The sequence below is a fragment of the Phaeodactylum tricornutum genome, chromosome 31 (assembly GCF_000150955.2).
Source record: "Phaeodactylum tricornutum CCAP 1055/1 chromosome 31, whole genome shotgun sequence".
NCBI classification, from domain to species: Eukaryota; Bacillariophyta; class Bacillariophyceae; order Surirellales; family Neidiaceae; genus Phaeodactylum; species Phaeodactylum tricornutum.
Genome location: NC_011699.1, coordinates 34,470 through 47,817, shown reverse-complemented (window position 1 = coordinate 47,817; position 13,348 = coordinate 34,470). Strand labels below are relative to the sequence as shown.

The window sequence follows — 13,348 nt, the reverse complement described above, 5'->3', positions numbered from 1 at the left end:
TGCTATTGTTGTACGAGCTCAATGGTCGGTAGCGGCAACGGAGCCTGCCCTAGCGGTGTCCATCCCTGGGTAGGCACCAATGTGCATGACGGCACACTATCAAGTGTATCGTATGGGGCAATGTAGACGCCATTTCCGGAGGGTTCGTCTAGCCAACAGGTACCGTCAACATGGAAATATAAATAGCTGCAGTTGTGTTCGTGCTCCCACCAGGGCATATCCGCAACCGCAAGTTTGTGCCAAGTCTCAGTCGCTGGCCAATTCATCGCATTGCAGACTTTGGCAAAACCCGTCGGAACTACTGTAAACGGCCGCGGTCGATACAGACCGCGCACAGAGGCAACACCGGCATTCGAAATACGAACGCTGCCGAGTGTACTACTTGCAGGTAAGACCATGTCTACAAAAGGATTGGGTGTACAAAGCGGAGCCTGAACGGGGTTTATTGTTGAATAGCCCCTTGAAAAGAGGGAGCAAGCAAAATCAATAAACGAATCATCAGCAGCGTCAAACGCTGTGAAAGAACAAAGATGGCTTGACAATGACTAACAGTGAGTCAGACTCACTTTCAGTCATGCGAAGGGAATTAAGTCGTGAATGAGTCGACCTAACTGCAAGCTTATCTCCACCGGACATCTGACGTACGAATCTCGCTGTTCACGGAATGAATGTTCGACGGATTTCTTTTCTCACGCCACCTGTTTTATATCGACTGTGATTATTCGCTACCGACTACACCGAGTACTAATAAGACAAATCATTCATTCCGTAATTACCTGGGAAGTACCGGTACGGTGGCCTCATCGAGACACACCGTCCTACGACGAAGAAAAACAATCCACCCACGAATCCTGAGATTTTTACGACACAGCGTCTGCATACGAGCGAATCTTTTACTGCGAATACAAAGTGGTTGCTATGCTAGCATCGCGCGTTGTTGCAAAGCGAGCCGAACGGCTGTGTGGTGTTAAACTTGCTGCTGGATGCCCTTTACGAGAAGGAGTAGCACTTTCGTCGAATCGTTTTTCTTCGACACCCGCCTACACCACTTCGTTGCTGCCGTCGAATCGGTCGTCATTACTGCCGAACTCTCCGGCTCTTCTTTCATTCTTATCCACCTTTCCCAATTCTAAGGCAATAAGAGACCCTCACGCCTTCCAGCGACAATGTTTCCAACCGTCTCAGCCCTTTCTGAATCAACAATCGATCCGATGGAAGTCTTCCGTTAGCGCCCCCACGTCCGCTGCAAGTTCGGGAAAATCTTCAAATAGTAGTAGATCTAGCGTCGATGTAGTCCAAACCAGCACGAAGGAGCAGTTGGACTTGGAACGATCCTCCGATACTAGTAGTACTGCACAGAAGGAAGAAGAACGCATCGACGAGGACACGAAACGTACATTTCGGGAGCGATACGACGACAACAGGCAGCAATGGCGGGAACGCGCGTCAAAAATTCGTACCAACGCTCGGGGGCACTATGATGAATTTACGGAGCATCCGGGACAATCGGCACGAGCCGGTGCCAAATCTGTGAAGGCCATGTTTCAACAGTACGGACCCGTTTTTGTGGTCACGTACGGATCACTGTACTTAACGACTCTCGGCTGCTTGTTTATGGGAGTCCAGTCCGGCGTTTTGGATCCAGCCAGTGTGTTTGGTTTTCTGGGACAAGCCGACGAAACAAAAGATACCGTCCAATTGGTGGTAGATTTCATGCAGCACCACAGCATTACGCAGCCCTACGCACATGTAGTGGAGAGCAATCCGACGTACGCCAATCTGGCAGTAGCTTGGATTGCCACCAAGTTCACTGAACCGGTACGATTGGCGGTTGCGTTACCGATTACTCCAAAGATTGCTCGGTATTTGGGCTACGCCCCCAAGACTGCAGTAGAAAAAGTGGCAACTCTGGAACCAACGGATACGGCTGGAACTAATGAGAAGCCTGGCGCAAAAAAACCACGGCCGTCATAGGAAAACATGTACTCTGGAACCCTTGCCAATGTGTAATTCGGTACAGTTTTGGGGCTGTAATCCAAATGGTAACCGTTATTTGGGCGAATCACTGTTTTTGTAAGCCGTTTACTAACGCCTGTGCAGAGTTCTGCCATTCATCGCCTTTCCGATCGTTGTACTGCATTCATTGGCTTTTTGACTCCTCCGGTTTTCCAGGTGAATTCACTGTCACCTTTGAGCTAAACGATGTATTTTTTTACTTTGTATATATTCTTTTTCATTGGTTATGTTTCATACTGTGCTTGCCCTTCAAGGGAAACTTGTGGTGTTGTCTTATTTGATTCATGGCATTCAAATCTTTCCAGAACATTGGTTGATCGCATCCGCAGGGCCCGTCAGATGTAAAATAACGTTGGAAATGAACGCTCATCCAATACATCATCCTACACTACCAGATGCGGTTCATTTATGTCACATGGTTCAGGACATTTTTACTCTTTAAGCTGATGCCAATCACTACTGTAAACTCACGGTCAACTAGACAGTTCCGGTGGCACGGATGTATGCATCGATATCAAGAGGTGCCCAGACCTCGTTTGAGTTGGTGAGGCGGACGCGGTATGCGTTTCCGTCATCCCAGTGCTCAATGACCTTGCCCTTCTTCCATTTTCCACAGTTAGCTTCGACCGACTGCCCAATCGCAAAACGAAGCTTGTCCTTGACAAGGCAGGCTTCAAAGCCGTACTTGAGGAATTCTTTATCCAAATTCTTGCCTATGAATACAAAACGACTTTCTCTCTTTTCATTCTTTTTCCACTTGCCCTCGAACGAGCCAGAAAACATCATTCCGACGCCTTGGAACACAAACTTCTCCTTTTTTCCTTTGACAGCTAGCACACCCTTATATCGGTACAAGTTCGCACCGTCTTCGACGACCAAGCGCTCAATCCAGCGAAGCAACATTTCGTGATTGAACTCACCTTCAATCTTGGATGCAGTCGACACTACAGATGAGTCATGCTGATGCTCTTGGCCTTCATCGAGAAATTCCGGGTCGAACTTGAGTACTCGTTTCAAATCGAAGGCATTGATACCGAGTAATTCCTTGGGAGAGATCTTGCTGTAGCTGCAACTGAGAATCTGAGCAGTAGGATTAATGCTTTTTAGCCGAGCCATAGTTGCCGAAAGCTCGGCTTCATTTTCTGCCAAATCAACTTTATTGAGTATAATCTTGTCAGCGAAGGCAACTTGCTCCAAGGCTTCATTCTCGACGCCTTCCGGTTTCTTTTCGTCTAGACGGATATTAATATGCTTGGCGTCCGTCACTGTTATGACGCTGTCGAGCTTGTACATTTTGCGAAGGTCTTCGTCCACGAAAAAAGTTTGAACAACTGGAGCGGGATCTGCTAGACCTGTTGTTTCAATTATGACACCATTAAAGCTCTCAACTTTCTTGTACAGCTTTTTTAGGGCAACGACGAGGTCTCCGCGAACAGTACAGCAGATACAGCCATTCATTACCTCAATGATCTCTTCATCGACATTTTCAGACAAGATTGTTTCGTCGATTCCGACTTCTCCGAATTCATTTTCAATGACTGCAAACTTCATGTTGTGGGTATCATCCTCCAAAATATGATTCAGCAATGTCGTTTTACCTGAGCCCAGGAACCCCGTCAACACTGTGACGGGGACGATAGGTGCTTTTCCCTTCTTCCACATGCCAGTTTTATGGCTTGCGATAGTTCTTTTCATCGCTCAAGCAAATAAATGCCAGTACCTTTGATTTTGATTTTATCCCAAATTTTACTAAAGGCCTTAAATCATGAATGAGGCCTTGATACAAAGCCTTCTTTCTCTTATATAGGAAGCTCCACATCTGCTTCTCGTAGTATAAACCCTATTCACGGGTAAGAAAATCTTGCGACTCCACGGCGAAAAGCCTGACAGTAACAATGAGTTAGATTCGTGAAGGCCTGTTTTTCGGCCTGACAACGGAGGAGGCTTGGGCAGCCTGAACTTGACTGTCAACGACTTCAGATAAGTAAGTACAGAGTTACCGTTACTCGGACACATTGGAAAATAGCGGCAAGGCAGTGACTGTGAATAAGGCCGCAACAGTGAAAACCGTATTTCGCTGTCAACTCATGTCACCGTCAAATGTTACATAGACATTTGAACGCAAACTGTGGGCAATTGGTTCGTTACGTCATCAATTTGATTGTTATCTGGCATGATATATGGTACTGACCTTTCAAGCATCTTGATTGCAGTTTTAAATAAAAGCAGCTAGCCGCAATGGCAAAGTACGAGCCGTAAGGTTAGTTCTCGGACTTCTTGTCTGTATTGGGATTCCACCAATGCAACATTGTTTGAAAGTATATCTCCTGTTCTAGTGAAACAAAAGTAGGACCTGAAGCTACCTACTGTAAGATTTTTGCTTCATCATTCAAAGTGACTTTGACAAAAGCAGCAATCTACGCGTTGCCACCATTCCCGTCGCAACGGCAAGACATCAAACTACTGTGTTGATGCACAATGCATCAAACAGGCAAACCACCCCGGGATGTGGACTACCAAGAGGCCTCTCAGAAATATTAAAAAGCATCTAATCAAATGCAAAGAGTTGCAATGTTTACCTTGTAAAATGTACTGTGAAAGGTTTGGTATGATTTTTTGGACTTGCCTTCATGTAAGGCTCTCCAAGGTAAATTACAAGCAACAGTCCAAAACGGAGGCAGAGCTGCTAGGTCTAGGCAGAAAATAAGCTACATTAAAGTAGATGCATATTTCATTGTATAAGCAGACAAGAGATCAGATATAAAAACATTTGAGTTATACAATTTCATACTACCTGGAGTGGGAGTCAGATTCATCCTTGGCTGTAAACTAGGCCCACAAATATAAAACCCCAATTTGCTTGTTGTGCGTAGCAGACTGGTTCTATACACCAGGGGAGAGCAGCTATTTGACACGGATACCATTGATGCTAACTGTAAATTTTGAATTGAGATAAGTCCACCTTCTGTTAATCTCACTGTAGTGGATACGTAGGTCCATAATTTACAGTACATTCCATACAGGACGTGATGATACGCAACATAAGATTGAATTATAGGGGCTGTGACATACTACCTATGTCACATCACCAGGTCCACTACCACTGGATTTGCTCAGTCCCCTCACATTATTATTCATAACTCAGAATGATAAGGTGACCAAACAATCTGTCCAGTATCTGGGATCATGACCAAATCCATGATCAACAACCAAATCGACAACCATCTTAAAAACAAATATAAAAATCATATTCACGTTGTAACAACGCTCACAGAAACCCACTCTTGTAATGCAATTCCGCACAGTGGGAGGTACAATGCTTCTTCCAAAGCAAGGGACCCAAATAAAGTCAATACAAGATCCGCAAAACTAGTTCTTGAATCCGATGACCATCCAAATTCTTCTTTAGCAAATCCGCTAGGTTTGTCTTGGTACTCTCACAAGCAATCCGAATGATGTCGGCTGCACACGCTTCTCTCACACAATGATAGCAAATGCTAACATATTTCTTTTTCAAAACCAACTCCAATCACAACGCATTGGTAACTACTGATTGATTGTCCCCAAAAATGTTTGCCGGTCCATCCAGAGGCAAACCCATCATTCAAAGTTTTTACCGCAAACCAATCAATAGCTCCGTTGCAATCTTCATGGCAACAAATTCCGAACCAAGCATAGATGTTTCCACAGTGTTCTGTCGCTTCGAAAACCATATCACCGGTGCCTTATTCACAAATATCAAAACACCCGTTCTCAAACGACGCGTCACCTGATTGCCCGCATGATCTGCATCAACAAAAGCACTCAACTGAACTTCCTTACCACGAGGCTCCGGCATATTACCCGGAATCGGTTCTTTCGCGTCAGGGTAGAAATCCTGCCAATCACACTGAGTAAACTTGCCTTTCCACAAAAAAATGTATTGTCAAAAACAACTTTAGATCGTCCATGTACCTTCAGATATCCAAATATGTGAAACACTTGATCCAAATGTCCCTCCCTGGGCTGAGCAAGATATTGCGACAGCATCAACACTTGCACAAAGATATCAATCCGCCCCAATTCAACTGCCCGTTGCAAGATTACAATCAGATTTTGGTAGTAGTTAGCCTTCCCCGCTCCCAACACTGGTGATACATCCGATTCCGGATGGTATCATTGCAATATAACCGTGTGTCCTGACCGCGTGGTAAACCTCTGCCCAATTTTGAAAAGCTTGTTCTCAACGTTGGTTACTGCAGCTTTCACGTAGTCATCCAAACTTAGAAAAACCCTACGGCAAGCATATGTGGGTTCTTTATCCCTTTATCTTGGGTTTATGCTTATAGGTCTTTGTTTTACGTCTTTTTATTGTATCTACAATCCTTTGGTCCCACAGACATGTTTTAGCCCGTTATCGTTGCAGTTTTCTAATTTATCAGACCCATTGTTCTACGCTGAGGTAACGGGATCAAAGGTAGGGTGATTTGTTGTGATTTGAGTGTTTGAGTGATCGCCAAGTCCGATAGTGCCTGGGGAGGTAAATCTAAAATACCTGGCTCTTCATGTTGTTGTTGAGTTGCCGAAGCCTGCTGTTACGTAGTACAACCAATGTACGTACGTAGAACAGGAAAACGCTGTGTCGACAATACCTGGTAAACGCAAGTGGGCGTTATTACGAACGACCTGCGATACACCTAAGTGAACTTAGGGACTGTAAAACTCAACTCGCTTACGACGCTTCCCACGGGTTAGACAGCGGATACGAGGACCTATGCTAATGCAATATTTGGATCAATGACTTTCTAAAACAATGAGAGGAAGATTATTCTACTACTAGTCCATGAGAATTGGCCATTCTATCAGATAGAAGACCTCTTACCATGTGCCAGATAATCTTACTCCCACATAGAGTATATCCCTTTTAAGTATAAATCCCACATAGAATCACTCAGCGAGTATCCAAACCTGTCTGTAACTTGCCTTGTAATTCGTGGGACTGTATCCTAATCCTCATTCTTGTATTCTGCTCCTGCATCTTCACTCAAAGGATATCCTTGATCACGGCGCGAATACATTGTGTCGTGCAATAAGGCCGACATAAATGCCACGGTTCCACCATGCTCTTTACTCTGATTCACACTTCCGTTACCCATGTTAGGTGTCACTTGTCGTAGGGACATGTCGCCTTGGTGTATACCGTGACACTCCCCATCGGCCTGACTTGATGGCTTGGAATCCTTTACCTCACATTTTGATGTGTCTCCTTGCCAAAACAAAAGTGGTTTTAGAACAGGCCACGCTTGTTGGAAACCCCAATGCTTACTGAGGACGTCGGCAACATTCTCAGCACCCAAGATCTTCCGAAAATCAACAATCCCAGCGGCAATTGCCTCACGCACCCTGTGGTAGGACAATGCGTTGTGTCGCTTGTTGATTGGAGACTGCGGTTCCGTCGAACTAATAATGACCGATTGATTGTCTCCGAAAAGTACCGACTTGCCCCGTATGGGAACTCCAAGGAATCGTAAGGTGGTTCGTATGTCTATAATTTGCTCGACTGCAATACGTGCGGCAACAAATTCTGAACCGTACGTGGCTGTCTCGACGGTTGCTTGTCTTTTGGAATACCATTCAAATGGGGTTTGGTTGACAAGGTGTAAAACACCCGTTACGGAGCGACCCGTTACCATGTCATGGTATAGATTTGCGTCAACGTAACTGGTCAGCATCACGTACTTTCCAAGAGCCGTCGGGGCATTATGGGGAAGCAGTTCTTTAACATTCCCATACACCGAAGTCGTCCAATCACGTGGTTTGTCGGGGAGGTCTGTATATTCTGGTTCATCGGTTCGGACCCTGATTGCACCATTCTTCATTTTCTTGATGTATCCGTACATCCTTTTTAGTCTGTCAAGATGCCCCTCACGAGGTGCCACCCGGTATCTAGACATGCTCATGACTGCTGTCGCTATATCAAAGCGGCCAAGCGTAATCAACCATTGCAAACTACCAATAAGAGACTGGTACTGTTTGATACCGTTTTCATCAAGTTCAGGAGTCGAATCCAACTCTGGGTGATCGCCCTTCTCCAGCGGCGATACGTACATCCTTGTTGGTTCCTTGAAGATTCGCTCATATTGTTCCATCATTCTCGATATGTACTTCCTTGGGTGATACGACAGCGTACCATCCTTATCGCGTTCGAAAGTACACCCCAGATGGTATTGCAATGGGCCTACACCCTTTAGTTTGTACTTGTACTTTTCCTTGAGTTGACGGATGATTCCTTCGGGGTCCTGGGCAGCAACGGCTATATCATCGACGTAAACTGCAATGTACTCATAGACACCACTATTCTCTCTCATCCAAACATCAGAATCTGCCTTGCTAGCGGTGAAACCTAGATCGCGAAGGGTATCTGCGAACCGTTCGTGCCAACGTAGGCCACTGCTTCGAAGTCCGTAGAGTGCCTTGTTGATAACAAGTATGTGTCCCTCGAGTTCAGCGAATTCTGGGCCTGCAACAATGAACACCTTCTCTTTTGTTTTTGCTTCCAGATACGCATTGCCTATGTCAGCTCCCCATAGCTTAAGTCCATTTAATTCAGCAAGGAAGACAACAATACGAAGACTGCGTAGAGAGACCACACCAGAGTACACGCTTTCGGTTGGGACAGGAGTTAGATGCCCTCCAGCAACCATTCTGGCCTTGTGCCTACCGTCATGCTTGACGTCGTATACGGTATGGACACGAATCTTCTTGTAGCCTTTGGGTGCATTCGTAACATGTTTACCGAGTGTGGTAGCCTTACCGATGTCAACGAAAGTCTCATATTCGTGGAGCTGGGCTCTCTCAATACTCTCTGCATCTTGCCAATTACGATTACCATTGAGCGTATCAATAGCAATGGCATCCTTATGGTCGCGAGGAATTTGGTAGCCAAACTTGTGAGTGGGCTCGACTCGACTAGTCTGCTGACGAGTTTGGTTGACGAGTCGCTGGACCTGCTTATCCCTAGTTACGAGGCGCTTGAATTTCTTCCATCCTGGAGTGTCTAATAGTCCTTGACTCTTAGCATAGACAGCGCATGTAATTGGGTCATCGACACCGATAACGTCTAGCGGCTCATAGGTAGACTCCCCAGTCTCCCAATTGACAAGTACGTTGAATCTGGACCCCTTGTAGTTCTTATCGCGTGGTAAAAGAGGTCCTTCGTGCGCGACGATGTCCTTAAAACTCCACTGTCGTTCCGTGTCATGGAGTTCCTTATCTAGATTCGTCTCGATTTTATCTAGAATTTCGTTGTATGCTAGAATCTCGTCATATTCACCATCATTGATTTCGACAAGGAACTTTACATCCGAGGGCTTGTCTGGGTCCAATATTTTCCGCGTGATTCGTGCCTTCAAACGCTCCCCATCATCCCGAGTGTCGGTGAGGAACGTACGACCTATAAGGTCATCAGGTGTGAAACCAGGCAACTCCTTAATGGCATAGGAATTTTTGTTTTCGGTTCTACGCGACTTGATAAAGTTGATGGGTTTAGGACCACTCTCCCCATCCTGTGGCGTAAGGCGTAGGTTGGTTTGTCCGGGAATGGTCGCAGAACGGACACTAGAGCGATGAAGAATGCGGTTGGTGGTGTGGGTAAGGATCTTATAAGTGAGAGCGTCGCCGACGGAGTCGGCGATGCCAACAAAACGTCCTTGTTGTTCGGTACCACCAGAAGGAAATGTCGCATTTTCGAGCTTATAATAGACCGGTTCCCAAAAATGAAACTGAAGGAGAACACTGATATCAGGCGTGGAGCCGGTGAGGACTTCAAGGGGAGTGCGGTTATCTAGGGATTCATGTGCCAAATGGTTGAAAACATAACAAACATATGTCACGCAAAGTAACCAGGCGGAATCAGGGGCACCGGAAAGATTGAGAATGTTGTTGGTATTAGCCTCGATAGTGGCAATACGACGTTCGGCAAAGTTTTGGTGTTGATGGTTTGGTTCACTTTGCCACTGGTCGATATTATATGCGCGTGTAATATCGGTGACCTTTTTGCTGATTTCAACCTGGGCACGATCGCTAATCAATTTGTCCATGGCACCCCGGTAACGGATATGGTCCTCAAGGGTATTGACGAATTCTTTGTCAGTTTTCATGGGGTAAGCGTCGGTGACAAGGGAGCGTCGACCAACGAAAAGTTGTGCAAATTTAGCACCATTATCGACAGCAGGGGTGTCGGACCAAATGGTATCGGTAGCAACTGGTTCATTACGACGGTGTACATTTAGAGCGGGAAAGCGAGACTTAAAATGTTTGCGTAACGGAGCGTTATATACTTCGCGTGCATGCTGCGTGGTCGCCATGATGGTCTTGCGAACGGTTTCAGCAGAGACCCATCCAAAACACGGACGAAGGGCCTCATAATCTTGCACATTTTTCGTGACGAGGTGCTGTTGGCAATATAATACACGGTCAACAACGTCATCGCGATGGTTGCAAAGGGAAATGTGACGATGGAGGTATTTGCCTGTATGGTCAAAACGTGGTTCAACGTAAGGTGATTGAGGCAAATCATATATGTCATCATACCAAGAGGTTGCGAGATCAATTTCGTGGTCAAGTACGGAGGGATCCCAGTCGACGTCGGAGGTTAGGACAACGTGTGGAAGGGTCGCAAGTTCCTTGTCGGTAGGACGCCGCATATCCATGTACGCGAGTCCTTGTCGAATGTGCAATGGGATGATGTAGTCATCCAATGTTACAATTCGCTGGTTACCTCCTACAGTACGGGAACGGTCTTCGACATGGTTGCGATAGTGTTCAAGCTGTGCACTGGAGTGGATAGTTTTACCCTGTCCCAAATGGGCGTATTGGTTCATAATGAGAATGATGGGGCCATTTTGGGATTCAGTGTAGCCAGCAGCGGTGACAATGTCCAAATCGGACAAGGTATGATCATTGATACCTGTGATGGTTGCAGAACGACCTGTTTTATGCAAGACCATGACATCACTGCCGGCAAGACCTCCATTGGCTCCACGGTCGACGAGGGCTGCCGTAGTTTCAATGACGTTGTGACGAGACACTTGATATTGAAGTACGTTAGATTGCAGTGGTGTGGGCTCATCATAGGCGGGACCATTACGAGATGCGGCAAGTACCTTACGTATGTCGCCGTCGCTCATGTGACTAACACGCTCAGTCAGGTGGGCAAGCAATTCAGTTTCGGGTGCGCAATCATGGAAGGTGTCCGTTGTGATTTGTTCCGCGCCAATGGTATCGTGCGTATTGGCCTGCAACGATTGGTGTGGCGAACTATTATTCAACGGGGCCTGCTTCCCGGGGGCTATTAAGCCTTGGAGGATGGCTTTGGCATCGTCGGAGAGCAGGTTCCACATTTCACGAGGGATGTAAGGTCGCTCGCGATTAGTTGCCGGACTACGATTCCGGGAACTGCTCTTACGGGCATGAGCATTGGCTTCGTAGATTGCGGTAGGCGACACATCTATATCATAGTCTACATCCGGTTTACTCTCAAAATCCATCGGATTGTACTCTAGTTCATTAGCATAGATGTTGCGCTTGTTCTTGCCACTACGAGAATTAGATAGATTATTGCCGTTGTCGTAGAGCGATGCCGATGCGAGTAGTAGACTGAGATAACCACCATAGCTAATAGGATTACCTCCCTTTGCTAAGTCAAGAGTTGCAGTGATTTTTACCTGTCGAAGCTCAGGTACATCATGAACAGCATTCTCCAAAAGACTAAGGCATAGTTGCTGAGGAAGCTGTTCACCAGCAGGAACAGTGTCATTGTAGATGCGCAAGTGATTTTTCCAGTGAAGAATAAAACCTTCTGCTGTGCCAGTCCATGACGATCCGTACTTTGCAGTTGTAAGGTATCCCAGGGTAGTAGACGAACTAATCTTCGCGCTAGCGGACTCTGTGTAGTGTTTCACAACCTTACGGAAAACTTCCTGGGCATTGAAGTCGAAACTATGCTCGCGTACAATGTTCTTGCCCATGTCCGTCTGGAGAGTATGCTCTAGAGCAGAATATACGAACTTGTTCTGCTCTTCAAAAAGGGATTTCTCCAAGGGATCGGTAGGGATGTACGTCGGATCTAGAACTTTGTCAACGTTATGTGTTACGGCAGTAACAACAAACGACCGATAAAAGTTGTCCCAGTACCGATCATCTTTAAGCACGGGATAGTGAGTTTTGTCACGTTTGATCCCACGCTTGAAGTCCTCGACAGCCGAACGTGTCTTTCCTATGGGGCTCTGGACAGTTGGGGGAGCATTAACCGGTGCAGTTGCTGTCGAGACTTGACCAAGGGCTGAGCGACGGTAAAGGACAAAATCTTCATTGTTAAGTGCAACAAGCTCGGAGTTCTTCAAGGGTGTCCCCTTTTGTCGTTCCAAAGATGCCTGCCAGCGCAAGAAATGACGTATGATCTGTCGGTGCGCCATGAGAAGGGGTATAGTTGGCGGGTTTTCCAGGCCGTCGGGAAGGACAGAAGGAGTGTATCCAAGAGACTCAAGTTCATTCTCAAAAATACACAGAAGATCATCAGCCGATTCATATCCTTGTTGCTCAAAACTGAGGCGGATAGGATGCCCTTGGGGAAGAAGAAGTACGTTGTCCAAAAGGTGGGCATAGACGGCTGCACTCGTCATTTGCCGGGTGGCGGGAACCATGGTGGCCTGAGAAGCCAACACAATATAGGAATTCTTGAAAATTACTACTTATGTGTTCAGGTCCTTCGCTGTATACTATAGCGGACTTCGTTAAAATGACCCTACACCAGTGAACGAAGCTAGCACTGGTACACTCACTTCTACCTCCGTAGGCAGTGTCCTCGGGGACTGACGAGGGTTTGATTAGCCCCCCCGTACTACTTTACGCCGGGTAGTAAGTCCGTTCCAACCGGAATCAGGGCTGAGGTCCTCAAGCCTATTGGTATCTCTACCTCACTTGACCAGAGCAACCCGTATTCACGAAGCGACCCTGCCGACAAACCCTGAAGACTCCAAGGGGGGTTCGGCACCGGCGACTCCGAGGAAGTAGGGAGGCCACGAGTAACTTACCGACAAGACCCTGAAGCAGTACTAGTGGGTCCTCGGTACCAGTTAGCGCGAGGGAGTAGGGAAGCGGCTTTCAAACAATGTGTCACACAAGCCGATAAATATCACCTTAAGTGATACCTCTGGCACTTATACAACACGAGTGTATGTAAGCGATTTAGTTCTCAAAAATTCACGGAGCTCGTGGAAATTTGAGAACGACCTTAAGTACTTAAGGGATGTTTACCAGTAACGACTGTGCGGATGAGCAGCAGTGGTTTGAC

At 46.5% G+C, this 13,348-nt stretch overlaps 4 protein-coding genes across 4 annotated transcripts; 1 reads left to right on the top strand and 3 right to left on the bottom strand.

Moving 5' to 3' along the window:
• Window positions 1-2: 2 nt before the first annotated feature.
• Window positions 3-636, bottom strand: PHATRDRAFT_41510 (predicted protein; the record flags this gene model as incomplete). The annotated part of the gene is made up of 2 exons (XM_002185440.1): window positions 3-514; window positions 567-636. 2 exons carry the CDS (start codon window positions 634-636, stop codon window positions 3-5), a joined length of 582 nt encoding a protein of 193 aa, XP_002185476.1.
• A 269-nt stretch (window positions 637-905) lies between these two features.
• On the top strand, window positions 906-2,192 carry PHATRDRAFT_50535 (predicted protein). The gene has a single exon (XM_002185473.1). The coding sequence runs from the start codon at window positions 919-921 to the stop codon at window positions 1,972-1,974; it is 1,056 nt and encodes a 351-aa protein (XP_002185509.1). The 5' UTR covers window positions 906-918; the 3' UTR covers window positions 1,975-2,192.
• A 301-nt stretch (window positions 2,193-2,493) lies between these two features.
• PHATRDRAFT_41508 (predicted protein) lies at window positions 2,494-3,678 on the bottom strand (the record flags this gene model as incomplete). Its single annotated transcript, XM_002185439.1, has 1 exon — window positions 2,494-3,678. One exon carries the CDS (start codon window positions 3,676-3,678, stop codon window positions 2,494-2,496), a length of 1,185 nt encoding a protein of 394 aa, XP_002185475.1.
• A 5,652-nt stretch (window positions 3,679-9,330) lies between these two features.
• PHATRDRAFT_41507 (predicted protein) lies at window positions 9,331-12,698 on the bottom strand (the record flags this gene model as incomplete). Its single annotated transcript, XM_002185438.1, has 2 exons — window positions 9,331-9,401; window positions 9,446-12,698. The coding sequence occupies 2 exons, from the start codon at window positions 12,696-12,698 to the stop codon at window positions 9,331-9,333; spliced, it is 3,324 nt and encodes a 1,107-aa protein (XP_002185474.1).
• Between the last annotated feature and the right edge of the window lie 650 nt (window positions 12,699-13,348).

Coding starts and splice junctions, on each gene's coding strand:
- PHATRDRAFT_50535 (XM_002185473.1), top strand. CDS start 919: ATGCTAGCATCGCGCGTTGTTGCAAAGCGAGCCGAACGGCTGTGTGGT.